The sequence below is a fragment of the Ictalurus furcatus genome, chromosome 11 (assembly GCF_023375685.1).
Source record: "Ictalurus furcatus strain D&B chromosome 11, Billie_1.0, whole genome shotgun sequence".
NCBI lineage: Eukaryota > Metazoa > Chordata > Actinopteri > Siluriformes > Ictaluridae > Ictalurus > Ictalurus furcatus.
The window spans coordinates 10,482,027-10,507,525 of record NC_071265.1 but is presented as its reverse complement, the minus strand read 5'-3'; the positions used below and the strand labels follow the sequence as shown (position 1 = coordinate 10,507,525).

Genomic DNA, 25,499 nt, shown 5'->3' with positions numbered 1-25,499 from the left:
AGCACACTTACTCGTGTTTTATTTTTTTATTTTTTTTTATCTTTATGCGGTGAATACCTTGCAGCATGTTAATGATAGAATTGTTATATGCATAACAAATGACGAGCAAAAGAACACAGAGATAAGTTAGGCTCATATTTCCATATTTAACAACATGGGTATTTCCTACTGTTCCAGAGAGCGAGCTGGATGCTGCATGGAGTCACGTACTCGCAAATAATCTGCAGCAATGCTAACCAGTAGACAAGCACAGAACCACAAGCATTCAGACTGCACATGGCAGTAAGATTGTTACTGCCGTCTTAAATTCAACATCAAAAACAGCAGCATATATTTCATTCATAGGGACTGCTGTAATCATATCAGGAGTTTCGCCAGTTTACAATAAGGATAAACTTGGTTTTAGGTTAGTGCTGTTGTGTCAGGCTAATTTATGTTTCGCACAGACTACGCTGAACGTTTTTCTTTTTTGGATGTTTTTACACAGTCTTGCACGTTTTCTGCTGGATGTAGCGATTTGTCTACGGTAGAATAGAAAAATGCACCACACCACATACACAAAAGGAAAACACAGTGCTTGGCAATGAAGACTATGGAACATTGGAGATTTAACAACCAAAGGCTTCAACAGCTTGAATTATTTTACAGTTTTCAAAATTCATTAAATGATCGACTTTCTCAAATTCACGAAACGTGTGTTTGCAAACCTAGAATTGATCATGAACAAATTTCATCAATAATGCGAACAACTTTGTCTAATCACTGCAGTTCTTCTGCCAAAAGCATGATGGACTGGTGTCTAATCGAGGGAGATCTCCTCCTCATACGTAGCGTTGTCGGAATAAGCACCTGATCCACTGCAACCCTGACCAGGATAAAAACGCTTACTGAAGATGAATGAACGTATAATTTGAGGGATTACAGTCTACACAGTTTAAGCAGAAGGAACTGCTAGGGAAGACTTGTGTGTGAAAAACACCAACCAAGAGCTAATTTTTTTAAATTTTTTTTATGAATCATGGATGCAGTCAAAGCTCTGGGTAGTTTTTATTTATTTAAATATTATATCCCAGGGAGCATCGGGCACAAGGCGGGGTACACCCTGGACAGGGTGTCAGTCCATCGCAGGGTACACTCACATACACACTCACACACCCATTTATACACTACGGACACTTTAGACACGCCAATCAGCCTACCATGCATGTCTTTGGACTGGGGGAGGAAACCGGAGTACCCGGAGAAAACCCCCGCAGCACGGGGAGAACATGCAAACTCCGCACACATATGGCCCCGGCGGGAATCGAACCCTGAACCCTGGAGGTGTGAGGCGAACGTGCTAATCACCAAGCCACCGTGCACCCTATTATATATATTATATATTATTATATATTTTTATTATTATATTGTTATTCATTTGCACTTCCAGTTATATCCGACACTTCCACACTAGTACAGTGTACTGGTCGGCACTACACTGTCACTCACGGTGCCTATTGTCCTGTTTTAGTAGCTATTCTACTGTACATGTTGTTTGCACATGTTTGCATGTGCACTTTATGTAGAAACGTGTAGGTCTTATTCAGTCGGTGTTGTTTTATGTAGCACCATATACTGCAGTACCAGCTGTATATGGCTGAATTTTGACGATAAAGCCACTTGACTTGAGGAAATGTTGAAGGGTAAACATTTACATTACACCAATATTATATAGTAAACCCTATGGTTTATTCTTCGACCGCTACACACAGAACACGTAAGCTAAATCAATCAAGTCACCCCCAGTTCTCTTCTTCTGTAACTTTCTGCCATGTGTGATTGAACCCTGAGCTGCACACCTTTTGAGGTTTTGCTTGCACTGAAGCGCTTCGGTCAGCAACTCCTCAAAAACACTCATTCTCTATCTGCCTGAAATCAATTTCCAACACCACCCACAAAATGCAAGGCAGCTACAGTCAACTCTAAAAGCTTTGTAAAAATGCGCCAGATAGATACTGGCAGAAAGAGCAAATACATTAATATTATGAATGACATTTTTAAACCTTTATGATGGACAACTGCTGCTTGAGCATAAAGAGGACTGGATGTCATTGTATCTTATCAGGATCAGACAGGAAGTCAGAGAGAAGCATGGGTGTGAAAAACACTGTCAAGATCTCACATACACACACAAAAAAAAAGCACCAACATGGAGCTCAGAGCATCGTTTTCCGTTTCAAAATCACACTGCGACGACCAAAATGAAAAAGAAACCCACTCAAACACTGAAGTGTGTTTAAAAGACGTCACACACTTGTAAACAATAATCATTGCTAAATTTACAATCAAGTCAAAGGTAATAATTCTTCACTGAATATATATTCTGTGAAGGTAATGGTACAGTAGCTTGTTATTTAAAATATGAAGCTTAAATCTGCAAAAGAATATTTAATCAAAAGGGATTTTTTTTTGTAGCTGCCCATCCTGTCCGCTGTTTGTAACAGCAACGCAGCTGTATGTACGTACAGCTCCGTTGCACGTTCGTTCAAACAGAGACAAAAACAGCCAACATGGAGATGGTGAGTCAGAAAGAAGGGCACAGAATCGGCAGGTGAAACGGTCACGTGAGTATGGGTGTGTCAGCCTGTGGCGCAGTAGAGGTGGTGTGTGAGTTTATGTTCAGTGCTCTAAACTAAATGTTATACAGCTCTATTAATACCTATACTTCTGACTTAACAACGTTCCAATTCGCTGGTCAATTTTGCGCTCACCGTCCACTTAATTAGGAACTTCAAACAATTACATTTCAAGAGCTTCAGTTAATGTGCATGTCAAACATCAGAATGGGGAAATAATCAGCAGTTGGTGACTTTTAATGTGCCGTGGATGTTGGTGCCAGGGGGCTGGTTTGAGTATTTCAGACACTGCTGATCTCCTGAGATTTTCTCACTCACACACACACACACACACACACACACACGTCTCTAGAGTTTATACAGGATGGTTAAAAAAAAAAAAACACACACATCCGGTAAGCAACAGTTCTGCAGGTGGTTGATGAAAGAAGTCAGAGGAGAATAGTTAAACTGGTTCGAACTGACGGGAAGACTACCGTAACTCAAAGTACCACTCTTTACAACTGTGGTGAACTGAAAAGCATCTCACAAAGCATGACATGTTGAACCTTGAGGCAGATTGCAGACTACAACAAGTGAAGAGCACGTCGCATTCCACTCCTGTCAGCCAAGAGCAGTAACCTGAGGCTACACTGGGCACAGGCTCACTGAAACTGGACAGCTGAAGACTCTCACATGGTCTTTCTAAGAGCAAAATGTCTGGTGTGAATATTGATGAGAACATGAACTGAAGCACTTGACCTGTAATCTGTATGATTTTGTGCATTGCACTGCTGCTAAAAAAAAATTGGATAACTGCAAGTGTACAGGCGTTCCTATTAACACGGCTGGTGAGTGAATAGTGCATGTAAAAGATAAACGTAGTACACAATGTTTCCAGTATGCAGTTTCGAAGCTTTCATAAAATCATAAATATTAAAAACAACAAAAAAAAAACACCCAGAACTGTTTACGGTACCATAACGAAGACGAACTGCATGTTGATACGTGAAATTCTGGAGGAAACGTCGGACGGTGATGCGTGGGGATGTAATGACGTGTGTCGTTAATCGATCTATGTTCTACAACATGTAAAACGGGAACATGAAAGGAATATTCTAAAAGCGACTCATGTAAACACCTTAATCACGATATTGTCTTATTCAGAATAAGGTCAATAATTAGATTACTGCTGTCCATGTAAACATAGTCAGTGAAGTCTTCTTTCATACATGTGAAATTCATTTGTTCCTACAGACAGCTTCACCAGAGCAATATGTACACATATCTGTTGATTGAATAACAGCTCCTCTGAATCTGTTCGGCTTATATCATGTGAGAGTCCTTCGTACAACTACCTGCGAAACAATACCATGGTAAAATGAGTGGATTAATTTTTATATATATATATATATATATATATATATATATATATATATATAAACTTTTTATTGTATTATTAACAGTGGATTTCCTTCAATTTAATTCAACTGAAAAAAATATGTAAAACAAAATCAAATACATTTGTTTAATTAAATTAAACAAAGCTAGTGGAGCACGTCACATGCTGCATTTCGGCAAATCGCATCACCAGAAATGAACGTTAAACTTCCTTAGCCAATGAAATTCTTGTCTCCTGGTTTAGATCGGCCTGTAGTTTCTCACTATAGTGAGCTCTAGAAAGGAAACGAGCGTATTTAGACCAGCTGTCATGACACTAGAGGAATGAGCCCAATGATACCAAATGTTATTTCTTTTTGTTCCACATCGGACTCCTTGAAACCAAACTGTTTCCAAACGGCTGAAATGGTTTTATCTTTCTTGTCGACCAAAGGATCTCTTTCCGTCATCTTGGCTCGAGCTGAACTGAAAACGCCACAGCCAGCCAGGGAGTGAGTTTGGCCTTTTAGGGAGGGGCGAAAGGACACTGCTGTAAAGAAAAATGGAGAGCGGTTTTTAAAAAAGACAAAACGAGAACATCGTGAAACGGAATGGGGCACAATATTAATTTCAACTCGATTATTTTGTTTACATAATCGTCGGGGGCCGTAAATGAAATTGTGGGCCCTAATAGCAATCAATCAATCAATAATCAATCTTATATACGTGTTCCTCTGGTAGGAACACATCATGTACGCAACAAACCAATATCAGCTGCAGAAGGGGAAGACGAAGAAGTACGATACAAATCTAAGAGTTTCAACACAATGCAAGCAAAAAACAGCTTCAAATACACTTTAAACAAGTTAAATGCTCAAAACCACACAACACAGTCGATACGTTTAAGGTGCAAGTTAACCCCGGAGATGACGTGCACACCAGATTACAAAATCTAACCACGAGCCAACATGCTATATCAACTAGATTCATCTCCCAGATTGATGCAGCAGCTGCTTGTATTCAGGAGGTTGTGCCACTCTACCGTTGTGGATATGACATGTAATCCATTTGGCTTGCACTACACCTGGTCTAGCAACATGTCTGAGCAATAGAGTAATGCTGGGAGGGTTACAAAGCAGAGCAGCATGCTGTGTGAGCTGCAGGCAAAGATCACATGTCCTTGTTGATTTGCAGCACCGACTAAAAATCATGCAAAACTGAACTTAAAACGTATACGTTTGATCCGGTGGGTCATGTTCTGCAAAAACTCCTGGACTGGATCGGGTTTTACTCCTAGTTTGGATTCTCATGTTTGAGAATCACTTTTTTTTTTTTGCACAAAAAAATAAATAAATAAACCCAACAACAAAAAAACCGGCTGTTTCAATACATCCTTGAAATAGCTGATGTTGGACCGGCACACGCAGTTATGTGATTAATCATAATAAAATGAGGTAGTGTTACATGAAACATCCAATCATATCTCTTACAGCCTCAACAAGTTATTTTATTACCATCAGTATAAACTTTAACTGCTTCCACTCCTTAAAAAATAAATAAATAATAAATAAATAACCTGCTGAACCTTCCCTAAAGGAGTGAACATGTCACTTTAAACCCTTTAATAATCCTTATACAATTACTATTATTTAAAAAATGGCAGGATCCTGTTTTGTGGGATCACCAACAAGAAATACTGACAATGCCTCTGGAAATTTGTGGCGTATTTAAAACTTTCATCTAAACATTGATTTATTTTCTTATTGATTGTTCTTTTAATGCCATAGCAACATCAGAAGCTATTTTCCTGTCGAGATCAAGGTAGGTAAAGCAGGGCTTTCCAGTCAGTCATTCTTACAGCATTACAACAATAAAATCTTACAACAACATTTCAGCAGTGTCAACTAAACTGAGGTCTATTCAATTTAATATTCAATAAAAACTCAGGATTTTTCCCAGTGAGACGTTTTGGAAGACTTCTAAAATACGTATTTCATCTAAGCATCGAGTTTAAGCGTTAAATTAAGGCATATGCACAGAAAGTACAACGGAATTCGCTTACACTTCTTTCCCTAAAACTCTACACATAACTCGGACATACAAAAGCCATCCAGCGTCCGGATACGTTTTGTTCGACAGCGATCAGACTGCGAACAAACGAAGGTACCCGTTGAAGCTGACATGCTGCGATTTACTCCTGGACGTCCTAATCAAAGTTTCTGCCAATGCACGCAATAACCTACAGACCATGGGGACGGTTGCCTCGGTGGTGGGGAGTTGATATTTCTATTGTGTCAGAGCACGGCTAGTTACAAGCCTTCAAAAGCTCAGGTAAGCAAAACAATACCTATTGTGCTAGAGTTCACCTGAGCAACGGAAGAAGCGTACTGCTCTGTTGAGGATAAATGAGAACAGCTTAGCAAACCTTGACATAAAGATAAATGTAATTTTAAGTTACACTACAATACATTAAGTTTAACACATACCCCGATATCACTTCGTAGTCACGTTATCGAGCATCCAAAAATGTATTAATACCCATATTTAGTCCATTTCTATTACTATATCTGAATTAGGAAGTGAAAAAGTGCCACTTCAACTTCTTCACTTAAGAAAAGCAAAGAACAGATTCAATCACAGCAATTTCATCCAATCAATCGAACAATATAATGTTTCGGAAAATAAACTGTCGCCTGAAATTGAAATGCCAGCAAATTAAATGAATTCTTCTACATCTGATTATTATAATACTCTGATATATCTGAACCCTCGTCCACAAACTCAAGCCAAGGAATACAATTTCAATCTGATTGAGCTAATTCAGCTACAAACCTATATTTACACATTCAAATAAGAGGTTTATATTTTTCTACGTGTTTTTTTTTGTTTGTTTAATGTTTTTTAATTCACACTATATTGGCACATTTCTCATTCCATATCTAAAGGCCAAACAGAGAAATCTTCACTGAACGCAACACAGGCTCCTTAACTTGTGCCCAAACCTTAGGGCGGAATCCCAAATGGCACTTCCCTAGACAAATAGTGCACTTCGCGCCATTATTTTATATAGGCGCCGGAGTGCACTTATGTAGGTAGAAGGGATCCGTTTGGGATACGGACCGCTCAATGACCTGCTGCTTTTCTTGGCTAACTGGGTTGACATGACATGTCAGAGCTGACAACACACACAGGCCTGCATTATGCCTCACACACTGTTTTAGCTTACAAGCTAACAGAGTTGGGGCGAAAACTTCCTGAGAATAAATCCCCCCACCTTAAAAAAGTAAAACTGTTTATAAAACATGACCACTTCCCGCAGCTCAGTCCTCTTACAGAAAAAAAGCTAGGCTCTTTGTCGGAGGGAAGCTTCCAGTGCTAACGTTTAATCAACAAACTCTCGACCTACTTTCTGTAAACGCCTCAAACATAGCAGCAACACGCGCTTCTTCATTATGAGACTTTAAATATGAAGACTGTAAAAAAAACAACAACAAAGGACTATAAAAAGCTAGAACTGGCTAGTTACTTCAGGCGAGGCTCTGCTAGGTTGCTGTGTGGTTAGCTTTAGCTCGCCAGTATGAGCTGGCACTGTACACTCAGAGACGTTCATGAGTCATTTTCTGTCACGTATGCTACAGCAGATATTACTTGGAGAATGCCTGGGCACTGCTGTATATTTCAAACCTGCCCATGTTCAACTAACATGCTACAGCTGAAATACCATCCAACATGCTAACTGGTGTTAGCCTGCAGTTAAACAGCTATCCAGCCACACTGACAGACACTCAACAGATATAATAGGGAAAACGAGCCCAAAAGGCCCCTCACACACATTCCCACACACACTCACACACTTACTCACACATACATACATACATACATACATACATACATACATACACACACACACACACACACACACACACACACACACACACACTCACTCACTCTCTCATATACACACACACTGCTAGTTACCTTGCTTGTTGGCATGTGCCATGTGTATTACTGCAATAAATAAAACCCGCAGGATGCAGCCGATACATGATGTTGGTGAGGATTTAGTTCTTGGTAGATGGGAGAAACTCTGTGTTCCTTCTTCACTCGCCATGCTGCTGTTTCGCTATCAGTTTCTCTGTGTATGTAAAACTACAGCCCGTGTGTGCATGAGGATATAAACAGCACCGAGTCCGCTCCGCAGCGCCACCTGGCGGAAACCAGCGCCATCACTGCACTCGAGGTGTATCCTAAATGGCACTACATAGGCTGTATAACGCCATTACTTTACACCCTACCTAGTGCGCTTATATTGGGAAAGAGGAGCTGTACGGGATGCGGCCTCGGTCTCAACCTGTTCCACAATCGTGCTTTAAATACTTAAGTTGTTTTAACAGTGCATGAGTGTACAGATGTGATTGACAGGTTGTATTCACAACTCTTCGCTCAGGCTCGGGATACATAGGGCAGTGGTTCTCAAACTGGGGCCCGTGGACCCCTGGGGGCCCCAGATGGCATGATTTTTTTTTTCTAGAACATTATTTTTAAAAAAATTATACATGTAGGTAAGTCAGGATTGTCAACCTTTGAACTGTGATGTACATAATGAGAAATGTTAATTAATTAAAACAATTATACACAGCAGACTAAGACAGCCGTTGATGTACTAGTGTACAGTACTGATGGAGTGCTACCATTTATCTGAGAATAGTTTTTGAAACATATTTCCCCAGTATGTGTTTTTCCACCTTGATTCTTGGCCCTCTATATATTTATCTGTTTATTTATTCATTCATTCATCATCAATAACTGCTTTATCCTGGTCAGGGTCACAGTGAATCTGGAGCCTATCCTGGGAAAACTGGGAGCGATGTGGGAACACAACTTAGATGGGATACCCATCCATCAAAAACACCTTGCACACACATATTCACACATATCCACCTTCTGGCATGCTTTTGGGAGGTGTAAGGAAACCCAACCCCTGTGGACACATGGAGAACATGTGAAACTCAACACAAACAGTAGCCGTAGATTTGCTTGCTTACTTATTTGTTTGTTTATATCCTGTAGCTGATATGTTCTGCATGTAAACCAACCTGTGGGATTACTGTGTTTATTGAAGCAGTCCAAAATTTGTACCATCTTAGGCCTCATATAAAACTTGCACTGTGGCCAAGCCTACATGGTTAATTTGCTACATTCTGGATGCTACATATTTCTTGTTGAGTCAGAGTGTGACTACACGTAGGCTCCTTATCTATAATCAGGAGAAGTAACGGCTGGAAGTAATGGGATCCTTGGAATAGAGAATGAAGCAGCTTCAGCATGTTTTGAAATTAGAATTAGATAATTAAGGAGAAAGTAATGCTACAAGAGACAAACATGACAATGAAAAGTAAATTAACTAGAACAATAAAATGCAGAGAATGCATTTCCTATCCCTGATATGAGTTAACTGAAAGACCCATAAAGTATCTAACCATGCAAGAGCAGAGTGCAGCCAGTTACAGTATGCCCATATTCTTAACCATAACACCGATGTTATTGTTAAAACGGACATGCAAAAGTTAGTACAGTGAATTTTAAAATATCTATGTATATGTATATTCTATACCTTCTTTTGTCTTTAGTGTCCCAATGTTTGTGCAATGCCTCTGATTGATTTTCAGTCTTATCTCAGCTTCAAAATGACTTTGCTATATACAGTGCTGTGAAAAAGTGTTTGATTTCTTACTCAGGCATCCTGAGTAAACACGTGATACAGTTGTATATATTTTTTTTTTATTGAAGCAAAAAAAGTTATCCAACACCGATCACCCATGTGAAAAACTACTTGCCCATTTAAACTTAAAATCTAGTTGTGCCACCTTTTGATGCAATTACTACAACCGAACATTTCTGATAACTGGAGATCAGTCTTTCACTGACTTCTATGACTAGGACTTACTCCTATGCTTTGAATCATTGTCTTGCTACATAATCCAGTTGCCCTTGAGTTTCAACTTACAGACTGAAAACCGGACATTTTCCTTTAGGATTTTCTACTGGGTTAGCAGGGGTTGCCACTCTTCCATGGATGCCATTTTTGCCCAGTGTCTTTCTGATAGTGGAGTCATGAACAGTGACCTTTATTGATGCAAGAGAGGCCTGTAGGTCCTTTGATGTTGTCCTTGGGTGTTTTTTGACTTCCTGGATGAGTAGTTTCTGTGCTCTTGGAGGAACTGTGGAAGGTCGGCCACTTCTGGGAAGGTTCACTGTTGTGCTGAGTTTTTCCATTTGGAGATCACTGTGGTCCTTTGGAGTCCCAGAGCCTTTGAAATAGCTTTGTAACCCTTCCTAAACTGATGTATTTAAATCATCTTCTTCCTCATCATTTCTGGAATTTCTTTCAATTTTGGCAGTGTGTTACTGGGTAAGACCTTTTAACCAACTTCATGCTGTTGAAAAAGTTCTGTTTAAGTGTTGATTTGATTGAACAGGGTTTGCAGTAATCAGGCCTGGTTGTGTCTAGTCCAGCTGAACCCCATTATAAATGCAGTTTCATAGATTTGTGGAATTAGTAACTACGGGGGCAAATACATTTTCACACAGGCCCAGTTGGTATTGGATAACTTTTTTGCTTCAACAAATAACATTATCATTTAAAAACTGTATTACGTGGGAGGAAACCGGATAACCAGGAGGAAACCCACATGGACACTGGGAGAACATGTGAAACACAGGATTGAACCTTGGACGCTGGAGCTGCGGCCACTTTTCTACCACCCTGGGCAGCAATCATACCTGCATCACTGCTCCGCACTTGCAAGAATACCATTTATATAAATAAATTCAACAAATGAATTAGCTATAAAAAATGATATTTTTCCTGTACATCTAGCCTATAATATTCCATCTAGCTATTTCATCTTATTGCATTTTTGTCCATTTATACAATTGGCTAGTCAACCTTGTGCACATTGGAGCTTTGATAAAATGCGCAATAGAAATCCAAATGTATGTTAAATGTAATGTCTATGTGTGTGTGTTTATATAATTTTTGACACTTTATAATTCCTGTTAACACAGAAAAATGTTATCACACAAACACAAACTGTCTCTGTAGTTTTCCTTTTAGCCGAAAGGTGGCGACGCTGTACTTTTGAGTTCAAATCACCTCCGTTACTCTTCCACACCATAGAGGAAGATGTCTGTCGCGTTTCCTTTGTTGTGATGAATTCTTTATTATAAAAGAAGAAGAAGAAGACAACATTGCGGATTTATATTTAACCAGGAGCGGATTAGTCGTATTTGTAATAAATAAATTTACATCTATCGTTGGCTATAATGAGTGGAGGAGTGTATGGTGGGGGTAAGTGTGTGTGTATATATGAGACCTGGAAAATGAATGAGAGCCCGCCACGTTTGGCTAAGATCGCTAGCTGTACCGAGGTAGTTGGAATGTAAACTAGTTGTTATTATTTGTTTGCGTTCAGTCCCGTTAGTAAAATGTTTATAGCTTTATTTAGTTATAATGTGTATATATTAGTGTGTGTGTGTGAGTGTGTGTGAGAGAGAGAGAGTGAGAGAGAGAGTGAGAGAGAGAGAGAGAGAGAGAGAGAGTGCTGCGCAGTGACTGCATCGCGGTTACACTGCAACTTCATCTTCATTCAATGTGAATGTTTGATTAAAACCGTAATTAATGCACTGATTTCTTGTTTAGTTCAACTTCTTTAACTGGATTTACTCTTTCAGAGTGTGTTAACTTTTTTCCTTTTCTATTTCTTAATTCTGTCTATCAACCATTCTTCACATCCATTCTATCTGCTCATCCTCTCTTATCCCTCCATCAAACCATTCATCTTGTCATATCTTACCATCCACCGATTCGATCCTATCTATCCACCCAATCATTCTATACTATCATCCATCCTATCCTATCCTACCCTATCTGATCTCATCCATCTATCTATTCTATCCTTCCCCACACTCCATCCATCCATTATCTATCTATCTATCTATCTATCTATCTACCATCCACTGCATTCTATCCTATTTATCCAAGTAAACAATGTAAAATATAGATGTAGCTAAACCAATGGGCCCAGTTGTTCAAAAAGTTTAATCCGGATCAGAATGGTCTGGATTTGAAAATCCCATCTTTTGCTATCCAGGATTAAGTAATCCATCATACTTTTGTGTCGGCTTTTGGATCTGATTGGATCACCCTGATCCCGATATAAACCTTTCAAGATGACCAAATCCAGATTACTAGTGCTCTAAATCGAACTACAGATCACAATGTAGGCTCCTAGTTATGTAAAGAACAACAGGTAGATTAGCCAGCATGGGGTCACTTTAAGTTTTTTTTATTTGAAGAGACAGAAAACAGCACAATAAAACAATACAAACATCCCCTTGCTACAAACAAACAAATCTACATTATTCACAAATACATTGTGGATATTTTGAATAAGTTTTAAATCATAAAAAGTCTAAATGGCCAATAGTTAACAGAATTAAGTTTTTAATAATTACAAATTAAATGCTACTGAATGGATGCTGTTGATTGACATTTTTTTTATTTAATATTCTCTGACTTTGTAAACATTACATAAAAGTATTGTCAAACTCATTGTAACTTTTTAGTTTAGTTTACTGCTGTTTTGCAGAGAGTAGTAAACAGTTTGTTAGCTAAATTATATACTGTAATATGCACCGTATATCATAGAATATAGTATAATAGTCCTCAAGTATTGTGATATGATATTTTTGTCATGTTCCCAGCCCTGGATGTAAAGAGTTTGAATACTCCTGGCTTATACTGCATGTGCCTGTCATTTTATTATTTTATGTTTCTACTCAATATATTGTTCAAGAGTGACAGGAAATAAATGTATCATAAAATAAACACTGCACTTACTGCATACAGTATCTCACAAAAGTGAGTACACCCCTCACATTTTTGTAAATATTTGATTATATCTTTTCATGTGACAACACTGAAGAAATGACACTTTGCTACAATGTAAAGTAGTGAGTGTACAGCTTGTGTAACAGTGTAAATTTGCCATCCCCTCAAAATAACTCAACACACAGCCATTAATGTCTAAACCGCTGGCAACAAAAGTGAGTTCACCCCTAAGTGAAAATGTCCAAATGGGGCCCAATTAGCCATTTTCCCTCCCCGGTGTCATGTGACTTGTTAGTGTTACAAGGTCTCAGGTGTGAATGGGGAGCAGGTGTGTTAAATTTGGTGTCATCGCTCTCACACTCCCTCATACTGGTCACTGGAAGTTCAACATGGCACCTCATGGCAAAGAACTCTCTGAGAATCTGAAAAAAAGAATTGTTGCTCTACATAAAGATGGCCTAGGCTATAAGAAGATTGCCAAGACCCTGACACTGAGCTGCAGCACGGTGGCCAAGACCATACAGCGGTTTAACAGGACAGGTTCCACTCAGAACAGGCCTCGCCATGATCGACCAAAGAAGTTGAGTGCACATGCTCAGCATCATATGTAGAGGTTGTCTTTGGGAAATAGACGTATGAGTGCTGCCAGCATTGCTGCAGAGGGTGAAGGGTTGGGGGGGTCAGCCTGTCAGTGCTCAGACCATACACCGCACACTGCATCAAATTGGTTTGCATGGCTGTCGTCCCAGAAGGAAACCTCTTCTAAAGATGATGCACAAGAAAGCCTGCAAACAGTTTGCTAAAGACAAGCAGGCTAAGGACATGGATTACTGGAACCATGTCCTGTGGTCTGATGAGACCAAGGTAAACTTATTTGATTCAGATGGTGTCAAGCGTGTGTGGCGGCGACCAGGTGAGGAGTACAAAGACAAGTGTGCCTTGCCTACAGTCAAGCATGGTGGTGGGAGTGTCATGGTCTGGGGCTGCATGAGTGCTGCCGGCACTGGGGAGCTACAGTTCATTGAGGGAACCATGAATTCCAACATGTACTGTGACATACTGAAGCAGAGCATGATCCCCTCCCTTCGGCGACTGGGCCACAGGGCAGTATTCCAGCATGATAATGACCCCAAACACACTAAAGAAGCTGAGGGTGAAGGTGATGGACTGGCCAAGCATGTCTCCAGACCTAAACCCTATTGAGCATCTGTGGGGCATCCTCAAACGGAAGGTGGAGGAGCTCAAGGTCTCTAACATCCACCAGCTCTGTGATGTCGTCATGGAGGAGTGGAAGAGGACTCCATTGGCAACCTGTGAAGCTCTGGTGAACTCCATGCCCAAGAGTGTTAAGGCAGTGCTGGAAAATAATGGTGGCCACACAAAATATTGACACTTTGGGCTCAATTTGGACATTTTCACTTAGGGGTGTACTCACTTTTGTTGCCAGCGGTTTAGACATTAATGGCTGTGTGTTGAGTTATTTTGAGGGGACAGCAAATTTACACTGTTACACAAGCTGTACACTCACTACTTTACATTGTAGCAAAGTGTCATTTTTTCAGTGTCACATTAAAAGATATAATCAAATAATTACAAGAATGTGAGGGGTGTACTCACTTTTGTGAGATACTGTATGTATGATGTTAATGGTGCAGTTAAAACCACAGGATGAATAGCATACAAATGAGTGCACACTAAACTGTAATTCAAGCTGTATGAGAAATGTAACAGAAATCGGTTCTTTTTCTGTCTAACAGACGAGGTTGGTGCACTGGTGTTTGATATCGGCTCCTACTCGGTGAGGGCTGGTTATGCTGGCGAGGACTGCCCCAAGGTTAGAAGAAAGCCTTAAATTCACGTTTGCTGCATAATACGTGTGTTAGGTTCGCTATAAAAAAGCATTGATTTGCAGGCTGACTTCCCTACCGTGATTGGAGTGACTGTGGACAGGGAAGATGGCACTACTCCGATGGAAACAGATGGGGATAAGGGCAAGCAAAGTGGAACGACGTACTACATCGACACCAATCAGCTCAGGGTGCCACGGGAAAACATGGAGGTCATGTCACCTCTTAAAAATGGCATGAGTAGGTGTCTTTCTGTCATCGCTGTTCATTTGTAGGCAAACAAAATATACGAAAAAGACTAGAACTTGAAATAATTAGGATGAATTTTCATCTAATTCTTGTGACAAATCTATTTTTCTTTTTATGCACAAAAGTATATTTTTGTTTTGGATAAAATGTTACATAATCTTTATTTCTCCTAGTTGAAGACTGGGACAGCTTTCAGGCCATTTTGGATCACACCTACAGAATGCACTTCAAATCTGAGCCTAGCTTGCATCCCGTACTGATGTCAGAAGCCTCTGTGAGCTCCACACACACTTTAATTTCCTTATTAAATGTGTCATTGTAAATATACTGACGCACACACATGCACATTTTACTTACCCTAGTTCTCTGATTTTAATTTCTTTTCAGTGGAACACACGAGCTAAGAGGGAGAAGCTGACAGAGCTTATGTTTGAACATTACAACATCCCTGCTTTCTTCTTGTGTAAAACAGCTGTCCTATCTGCGTATCCTTCACCACAAGTTTGTCTACTGTTCGAATTGTTTTCCCTTTCAGGTTTCAGTACATGTCTACACTCTCCAGAGCTCATGTGATGAGAAATGATTGGTATAATATTGGTCTGGTACATGTAGCAGCATTCTTAACTCTCAAATATATCAGATTTGCAAATGGACGATCCACTGGTTTGGTGTTAGACAGTGGTGCGACGCACACAACTGCTATTCCAGTGCATGATGGTTATGTCCTGCAACAAGGTAAATAATCCCTTTGGTTTCTTAGCTTTAGCTTTTGAGTAAAGAAAAGTACTTGCAATCTTTCTCACATAGTTGACAGGTCTGCAATCTCCTTGGCCCAGTTGTTCAAAAAGTTTGATCTGGATTTGAAAATCCCATGTTTTGCTATCCAGGATTAAGTAATCCATCGTACTTTTGTGTCAAGGCAACATCGGATTGGATCACCCTGATCCAGATACAGACCTTTCAAGATGACCGAATCCGGATGACTAGTGCTCTAAATCGAACAACAGATCACAATGTAGGCTCCTAGTTATGTAAAGAACAACAGGTAGATTAGCCAGCATGGGGTCACTTTAAACCAATAAAATAATACAAACACCCCCTTCCTTTTTCAATTTCTTTTAAACAGTCAGACCCCTCATCTGGACAATAACAAATAAATACAAACAAACAAATATGCATTGTTCACAAATACATTGTGGATATTTTGAACACGTTTTAAATCATAAAAATTTGAAATGTCCAATAGTTCAAAAAGAAGAACGTTCAGAGTTTGTGTGGGGAAAGCAACAAGGGATGCAGTTGTTAGAAACTACTTTTGACTGGTTCATCTCTGATGAATATGATTTAATCATGATGATTAAAAATAATATTTCATTTTAATGGTCATTCGTCACTGTATATTAATTCCAATGACACCATGTCATTGGATTGGATTATTGGATTATTTATGGGGACAAAACCAAACATTTTTTACTTTACTGCACTGAAAAGCTTAATTGGTAGCCTTATGCATACTTTATCTATTATATCACTTTAACGGTTAAACAAATCTAGTACAAAATAGATATAAATGTTGTATTATTTGACCAGTTTTAAAGTTTTATTACATTTTGTTCCTGAAATCCTCCCTGAATCCACCATTCTCCTGGGATCATGATAATCCTGGATATTTTTATTTATTTTTATTTTTTTTATATAACATAACAGGTATCCCAGTCTACTATTTGAACAACACGTACTAAAAGTTTTATCCAGATCAAAAGCAAGATTGGATTTCATGATCTAATCTGATTTCAGAATCCTTTTTTCTATTTTGAACAACCCAGTTTCAAGATTAGATCCAATCTGATAGCTGAAATCCGATCAGACTACTTTTGAACAGCTGGGCCCTGCTTCTAATTTTATGGATTTGAAGGTGTGATAAATGTAGGGGTGTGATTTTGTGAAATGGTGAAACTTTATTTATGGACTTTAATGTTGTGAATTCTTTATATTTCTGGATTTCTTGAGTTATTACTGATGTCTGGTGAAAATTTCATGTGAATAGCCTCATTGGAAATATATTTACTGAAAAAAATATTGACTCGTTCAATACTTATTTCCCCCGCTGTATATGTAGGATCCCCGTATCTGCAGGGTGTAGCGTCCGAGCCCCTCAGTGGATGTCTGAAACCGCAGATAGTAGCGAGCACTATATACTGTACATACCTCTGATGAAGTTTACTTTATAAATTAGGCACAATAAAACCAATTACCAATAATAACTAATAATGAAATGGAACAATTATAATTAAAGTTATGTGAATGTGGTCTCTCTCTCTAAAAATATTTATTGTACTGTACTCACTCTTCTTCTTCTTCAATGATTAACATTCCTGCCTGAGATTTCATCATGTTATTCACAGTAGCGTGCAATTTAAATTATGAATGTTAACTGTATAAAAATACCAGATTCCCTTGCCAGAATTAGATTTGTGGAGATGTATTGTTTTTTCCATATAAACACATTTAATAATGCAAGAAGCTTAGCAATTGAATAAACAATCCTTTGTGTCCTATTGTATAAACAACCCTTGTGCACCATTCTGTATATTGGCACTGAGGGTCTGTTCTTTACTTTTCCCAGGCATTGTCAAGTCCCCACTCGCAGGTGACTTCATGAGCATGCAGTGTAGAGAGCTGTTTCAGGAATTAAGCGTCGAAATCATTCCCACATACATGATTGCATCAAAGGTAAGGCTTTGTCTGTTTTATTTTTGCTTGCCGTATACACAGATTATTCCACATTATAGCGTGAGGTGTCACATGATCATGTCACGTTATTGTGGAAGTGGGACAGATAGTATTTTTGCACTTGAAAACAACCTGAAATCAATTTATTAGCTCATGCCTTTGGTTAGATGGTCTACAGTTCATTTGTAGTAAATATTTCTCCCTCATCTCTAATCTTTCACTAAATATTCATTCCTGTCTCTAAATGGCCTCTGATTTCTTGAATAAAGCTGGCTTTATACTGTACGATATTCCAGCCCTGTTTTGCTGTTGGAGACAAAAATTGCACATTGCAAAAGCAGTCTTTGGTCGTAGGACGAGATCAGAGCTGCGTCAGTGCTGGAAAATTTGAGTAAGCGCAGTTAAAATATTTGTCGAAAATCCATCAATAGGAGGTCTCCAAAGGATTACGCAAAACTCACAGTACATCTGTTAATATAATGGCAACGTGCTATTGAATGGAAAAGATGTCCTTATTACCTCAAGCTCACTTTGAAGAATGTTTGCTTGTGCCCTGTTTTCTGCATGATACCAGATCTGGCTAATTGTCGATGATTGTTGAAGCAGAATGAAGTCATTTTGTCAATAGAGGATCTTTATTGTATAATCTGAAATGGCAAACTCATGTTATCACCAAGTCTGTTATAGAATTCAGCCAAGATTTGATTGGGATCAACTCATGCAGTGTGACAAGCAATAATGGGGCAGTGGTGGCTCAGTGGTTAAAGGCACTGGGTTACTGATCAGAAGGTCAGGAGTTCAAGCCCCAACACTGCCAAGCTACCACTGTTGGGCCCTTGGGCAAGGCCCTTAACCCTCAATTGCTCCTTTGTATAAATGAGATAAATGTAAGTCGCTCTGGGTAAGGGCGTCTGCCAAAATGCCATAAATGTAAATGTTATATATCACAGTGCAAAAACTAGCTTAAGTTTTTCAGAGCAGAATTGTGAATGGGCCAAAAATAAATAAAAGATAATTTGCCATTTGTATCACCTCAAAGTGCTATTTAGGGGTGAGCACAAACTACCAAAAATAATTATACTTTAAATCTTGGGACTGAGCATGATGGTAGTCTAACCCAGTGTTTCCCAACTGGGGTGCTGTGGCATCCTGGGATACCGTCTAATGAGAGCAGGGGTGCCGTGTAAAAATCCATCGAACATTTCTAAAATGCTAAAATGTATATAAACCATTTAATATATATGATAAATATCTGATGTCTGAAATAATAACACAGACACAGAAATGACGAGACAGACACACACACGCATAATAATAATAATAATAATAATAATAATAAAAATAAATTATCTGCTGATCTGTCAGCAGCATGTCAAATTCAGTATGCGTGTGTTTTTTCCTAACAATTAGCGTGTGTAGTGCAAAAGAATATGGACTTTTAAGAATATTCTTAAAAGAAAAGCTCCAGATGCTTCTGGACCATCAACTTCATCCTCATGTAGCTATCTAGCATTAGTGTTTGTGTAGGGTGCCATTTTTTTTAAAATTATTTTTTACATTTTCAAAGGGTGCTGTGACAGAAAAAAGGTTGGGAAACGCTGGTCTAACCTGCACAAATTTGCAGTATCACTCAAATATGTCACGCTCCTGAATAAGAATGCATTTATATTCCTGTTTCACATCAAAACTAACTCTTAAATGCAGCATTGTTGAAGTACAAACAGTTGTGCCAAAACTTTCAAGCTCTGATACACCAGATATGTTGTACAATTCATTACAACAATTTATACTGCTGTTTTCTTATTAAAGGATTCAGTACGGGAAGGATCACCAGCCAGCTGGAAGAAGAAAGAGAAATTACCTCAAGTTACTCGCTCATGGCATAACTACATGTGTAACGTAAGGACGTGTAGTGGTACAGAGACGATGCTACAGGTCTACTGTATGGTAATAACCTGATTCCTGATGCTCTGACGCGCTCGGCTCTAATCAGCTGTGTTCTTTTTTGCAGACTGTTATTCAAGATTTCCAGGCCTCCGTCCTGCAGGTTTCGGATTCCCCTTATGATGAACAGTACGTCCATGTATTCGCTTCTTACTTCACGTCAAACACCGTGCACAAATGTTATAATTAGCTGGTCACTATTTGTTTAAAATCCAGACAGGATGAGCATTGAGCAGGGTTCCCACAGGTCATGGAATTTCTGGAATGTCATGGAAATTTAATAGTCTATTCCAGTCATGGAAAGCCAGGGAATTTTATCATTTTGGGGTTGAAGTCAGGGAATATCAAGGAATTTGGTTTGTAAATTTTTCAAATGTATTATCTAAAATGTGTTTATATGTATAAAATGTATTTATTTAATCCAAAAAAATTTTTTTTTTTTTTTTAGTGTGCTCATTTGCTGAATGTGACACGGTGTTATGGGTTAAAAATGTACTTAAAATGGCTTACAGTACCTTGTAAATGAATTGATTTTATTTCCATTAAAGAAATATATTTTGTTTTATTAGGACCATTTTGTTTGAGGTGTAAAGACTAGTCATGAGAAGTATATGTTCTTTTTAAGCAGTGAAAACTAAGTTTTGCACTGAAAGTGTCTGTTAACCAGGAAATCGAGCTTACAGATTTAATGGGTTAAAATTTAGTTGTTTTTTTTTCTGCTCAGTACCCAGGCAATACATTGTACCATTCTTTGTACAGTAGGTCATGGAAATTCAAGATTTTACTCAGGAAAAGTCAGGGAAAAGGCATGGAATTTTACATTTGACTTGGAGTGGGAAGCCTGATTGAGGGATTTCTACCTGGAGGATGAGAAATCGATCATTGTGGTCTTGTTGCCTTTGCAGGGTGGCTGCTCAGATGCCGACTGTTCACTATGAGCTACCTAACGGCTACAACTGTGACTTTGGAGCTGAACGACTGAAGATTCCCGAGGGGCTTTTTGACCCTTCTAATGCAAAGGTAAGCACTGTTAAATAATTCTCCCTGTGATTACTGTTCCTCTTTCTACAGAAAGTGTCATCTCTTAAGGTGTGTGTGTGTGTGTGTTTATAGGGGCTGTCTGGAAACACCATGCTGGGAGTAGGCCATGTTGTGACCACCAGTGTCGGCATGTGTGACGTTGATATCCGACCAGTAAGAACTTTTTATGTTATACAACTTAAAATGGGTCTCCAAAGTGGGGTAAATGTCTAATCATCATGAGATCATGAATGGCCAGGAATCCAGGAAAGAATAATTAGCTCTGTTTTCTGTGTGGAAGGACAGCCTTCCTCCTTTTTCCTTGTTGATCAGAGTGACACTAGCCAGTTGTGGTCATCTGTTAGCTCACACTTACAGAGTAGGACAGTAGCACTCTCCTCTAGGCATGTTTCTCTGTCCTGTGACAATTCATGATGAGTGGCTCGATTCAGGTCTCGGAGAAATTTAGTTTGCTTCAATCTTCCCTGGTTGGTAAGTGTTGCACAGTAAGAGAAATTTGGCAAACAATAGGGAAGTGACAATGACTAAATTGGATATAAATCCTAAAACAAAGTCAGTTTCACACCTATTGGTCTGAGATTTTTGGTTTGTGTGCCGTTTTGTTTGGTTTTCACGCCGCACACAATTAAAGGAACCAGAAAGCAAAAATAAAATAAAATTGTTATCTGAGGGGTGTGTAGTTTTTGTAGTACAAAAAGCGTTCATATATTGGTCAGAAAAACATTGTCAAGTGTGCATAGAAAGTCAAAAATCATCTGAGCATGGAGAACACTGAGCTGATAATTATATATCGAACTACTTTAAAACATTTTTGTGTATAGCGTCCAGTTTTTATGTTCTCTCTGTTTGTTCATCCAAATATCCAGATCACATCACGTTTATACGGTGGCCAAGAAGCGCAAAACAAATCACAAATATGAAAAAAAAACAACTAATTATAAACACAAGGAGAAATCCGAAAACAAATGAACAAGTCAGTAAACATGTTAAATCGGACAAAAAAACAGAAAAAGATGGGTATGTTTTGCGAATGGATTACTTGCACATCTGTCAGTGAAGATATACAGGAAGTAAGAAATTGTAAACAACTGTTTCTTGTACATTAGTGGACTTCTGTGTTTATTTTAAACCATTTTTTGTCCATAGCGAAACTTTAAATTTTACATTGCAAGTTTACATTGGCAAGAAAGGAGAAAATGGCATTTATTCAGCACTACTATAATGTGCCGTGATTTTGGATCTGCTGTTAACATACCATCACATAAAGATAAGCTTGCGCTCTCTAAAAACACACCTAAAGGACGCAGGTCTGTTTAGAAGAAAAAAAAACTATCCCCATTAAATGAAGTAAGGAATGCTGTAAGAGCAGAGCTGCATGGACCAGGACAGTTGCTCGGCTACAGGACAATGTGGTTAGCGTTTCAGCAGAAACACAAGTTGCGTGTAAAACGTGATGTGGTTGCTGCAGACTGCTGTACTTCCTGTATATCTTGATTGACAGATGTGTCGTCCAATCAGTGGTAAGTAATCCATTTGCAAAATATACCTACCTTTTCCATTTTGTCCTACTTCTCATTGTGTTTTCTGCCTTGTTATTTTGTTTTTAGATTTGCCATTGTGTTTATAATTTGTTGTTTTGTTTTTAGATATTATTTTGTTTTCATATTTGTGATTTTGTTTTGCACTTCTCAGCCAACGAACATTTCTGCAGCAGTACAGCTCTGCTTTTTAAGCTCACCTCTACCAGAAAATTGATATGTTCTTCACTTTCTGCAGTAGGATCGATTCATAATCAAATCACTTTCTCACTGTGGCAAATTTCACTTTTTCCCATTGCACAGCTGCTCTTGGACCAGTTGTTTTGGTATCAGAGTGTGATTGCTGTGTTCTCACCTGCTTAAATGAGCTGCACCGAGGGGTAAAACACAGCAGGGTTCGATTCAGACAGACTAAACACTGCATATGTGAAAGCATCCTTTGATATCTTGAGTAGATCCTGACAGCATTTTTCCTGACAGGTTTTTTTTTCCCTTTTTTTCCCCCAGGGTCTGTATGGCAGTGTGATAGTTACTGGAGGAAACACTCTCATCCAAGGATTTACAGACAGACTAAACAGAGAACTCTCTCAGAAAACACCACCGGTTTGTCCTACTGCATGAATTTATATATTCTCTAATATGATCTATTATTAGGCTTAGATTATTTAGAGTATCCTTCGTAAGTCTTGGTGAATGAGACATTTTTTGCCCCAGAGTGTATGGTGTTAAAACAGCATAGCTAGAAGCTGATATTACCCCACCCTGATTTCTTCTGTTTTTGCGTATCCCTCATACTAAATGGTTTTAGATCTTCAAATGAAATACAACATAAAACAAAGGCAACCTGAGTAAACACACAATACAGTTTATATTTATTTATTGAAGCAAAAGATTTATCCAACACCTATCACCCATGTGAAAAACTAATTGCCCCCTTAAAATCTGGTTGTGCCACCTTTAGCAGCAATAACTGTAACCAAACGCTTCCGATAACTGGAGATCAGTCTTTCACTTACTTCTAGGACTAGGATTTACTCCTATGCTTTGGATGATTGTCTTGCTGCATAATCCAGTTGCACTTGAGTTTCAACTTGCGGACTAAAGACCGGACATTCTCCTTTAGGATTTTCTGGTAGAGAGCAGAATTCATGTTTCCCTCAATTATAGCAAGTTGCCCAGACCCTGAAACTGCAAAGAATCCCCACACCATCACACTTCCACCACCATGCTTGACCATAGGTTTGATGTTCTTTTTGTGGAATTCGGTGTTTGGTTTACGCCAGATGTAACGGGACCCCTGTCTTCCAAACAATTCCACTTTCAACTCATCAATCCACAGAAGATTCTACCAAAAGGTTTGAGCATCATCAAGGTGTGTTTTGGCAAAATTCAGACAAGCTTTAATATTCTTCTGGGTTAGCAGTGGTTTTCACCTCACCACTCTTCCATGGTTGCCATTTTTTGCCCAGTGTCTTTCTGATAGTGGAGTCATGAACAGTGACCTTTACTGATGCAAGAGAGGCCTGTAGTTCCTTTGATGTTGTCCTTGGCTCTTTTGTGTCTTCCCAGATGAGTAGTTGCTGTGCTCTTGGAAGAAATTTGGAAGATGATGAGTCCCAGACCCTTTGAAATAGTTTTGTAACTCTTCCCAGACTGATGTATTTCAAACACCTTCTTCCTGATAATTTCTGGAATTTCTTTCAACTTTGCAATAGTGTGTTACTGGATAAGGCCTTTTCAGAACCAACTTCATGCTGTTGAAGAAATTCTATTTAAGTGTTGATTTGATTGAACAGGGTTTGCAGTAATCAGGCCTGGTTCTGTCTAGTCCAGCTGAACCCCATTAAAAAAATGTAGTTTCATAGATTTGGGGAATTAGTAACTATGGGGGCAAATACATTTTCACACAGGACCAGTATGTTTACTCAGGTTGCCTTTGTTTTATCTTAGATTTTGTTTTAATTTCTGAAACAATTTGGTATGATATACAGAAGAAATCAGGATGGGGCAAATACTTTTTTCACAGCACTGTATACAGAGAATACTATGGGATTTATAACCCAATTTTGTGCCATCCTATTAATCAGCCTCTTTACAGCACAACCACAATGAAAATGTTTATATTGGCAGAGTATGCGCTTGAAGTTAATAGCCAACAATACGACCCTGGAGCGCAGGTTCAGTGCATGGATAGGAGGCTCTATCCTGGCATCACTGGTGAGTACTGCTTCACACATTTTCAGTGCTGTGGGTTAGAGGTTGACCGATTGATCAAATTTGCAGATTAATCAGCACCGATAACAGATTGTTGGAACCATCCGTTATCAGCAAAAATCCACACAGATAGTTTTTCCCATTTGCATCCCTTGTGGAAGTGGCTGAGAAGGGTCCTCTGTCATTAGACAGTACAAGAGTGGCCTCTAGAGGCGAAATAAAAACTTACATATTGGTGTGTTTGAATATATATTTTTTTTAATTAATTTGGACGATTTGAAGTGTTATTTTTTGGTAGTTTGGATTTTATATTTTATAAATGTTTATTAATATTTATACTTATTAAAAAAAGTGAAATTTCATGGTACAGTCAGTACAACTTGTTTTTGTAAGAAAGTTCAGCAATATTTTACTTTTTCGTTTAGTATCGATTTTAAAAACAGTTGTATTACCTCGATACACCCACAGTAGAAGTCAACCGATAGTGGATTTTACAACACTGCAGTCTTGTGGTTTTCATCATTATTTTGCGCTTCATCTTTAGGGAACCTTCCAACAAATGTGGATTTCCAAGCAGGAGTATGAGGAAGGAGGGAAGCAGTGTGTAGAGAGGAAGTGCCCTTGACCAACTCCAGCAGCTTTTTTTGCCTTTTTGATTCTTTAATTAAAAAAAAAAAAGCTTCTGGTAGAACAGGCCTTCTTAGTGGACTCAGGAACATAAAGGACACTTGTACTGAAATAATACAAAAACTAGTTCTGCTTTCTAATTACATGTCTTTTGATTTTATAACTCTGTAATAATTGTCATGGTTGCGCTCTTTTCTATACTCGTGTTTTTGTGTCACATTTGGCAGTTCAGAGAAAAGATTCAATTCTGTATTTTAGATAATGATGGTGTTATTTGGCACATATACAAGTAAACTATGGTCCTCTATCCTTCAAGTTGGCTGCAGAGAAAATTATCAAATTAAAATAAGCAATATATATATGGTAAACCCCTTGTGTTTTTAATCAGTGATTGGCCATTTTCAAAATAAAGGTTTTTTTTTGTGACCACTTTGTGTGT

At 38.7% G+C, this 25,499-nt stretch overlaps 2 protein-coding genes across 2 annotated transcripts in view; one reads left to right on the top strand and one right to left on the bottom strand.

The window, feature by feature from the left end:
- tmem131 (transmembrane protein 131) overlaps positions 1–8,161 on the bottom strand; it is a 60,592-nt gene extending 52,431 nt beyond the window's left edge. Inside the window, exon 1 of the mRNA XM_053635825.1 lies at positions 7,953–8,161. Within this exon, the coding sequence (XP_053491800.1) occupies positions 7,953–8,085 (133 nt within the window). The 5' untranslated portion in view covers positions 8,086–8,161. The remainder of the gene's footprint in view (positions 1–7,952) is intronic.
- Positions 8,162–11,110: 2,949 nt separating this feature from the next.
- actl6a (actin-like 6A) lies at positions 11,111–25,486 on the top strand. The gene is made up of 14 exons (XM_053636467.1): positions 11,111–11,325; positions 14,625–14,701; positions 14,780–14,954; positions 15,137–15,237; positions 15,351–15,448; positions 15,604–15,698; positions 17,590–17,696; positions 19,506–19,595; positions 19,708–19,769; positions 20,546–20,660; positions 20,754–20,834; positions 22,727–22,822; positions 24,350–24,436; positions 24,978–25,486. Exons 1-14 carry the CDS (start codon positions 11,301–11,303, stop codon positions 25,056–25,058), a joined length of 1,290 nt encoding a protein of 429 aa, XP_053492442.1. The 5' UTR covers positions 11,111–11,300; the 3' UTR covers positions 25,059–25,486.
- The last annotated feature ends 13 nt before the right edge of the window (positions 25,487–25,499 follow it).

Excerpts from the sequence above, each read along its gene's own strand:
- actl6a (XM_053636467.1), top strand. The coding sequence starts at position 11,301 with ATGAGTGGAGGAGTGTATGGTGGGG. Across the intron at positions 22,823-24,349 it reads TCTCTCAGAAAACACCACCG|AGTATGCGCTTGAAGTTAAT; the intron begins GTTTGTCCTACT and ends TTATATTGGCAG. Across the intron at positions 24,437-24,977 it reads GCTCTATCCTGGCATCACTG|GGAACCTTCCAACAAATGTG; the intron begins GTGAGTACTGCT and ends CTTCATCTTTAG.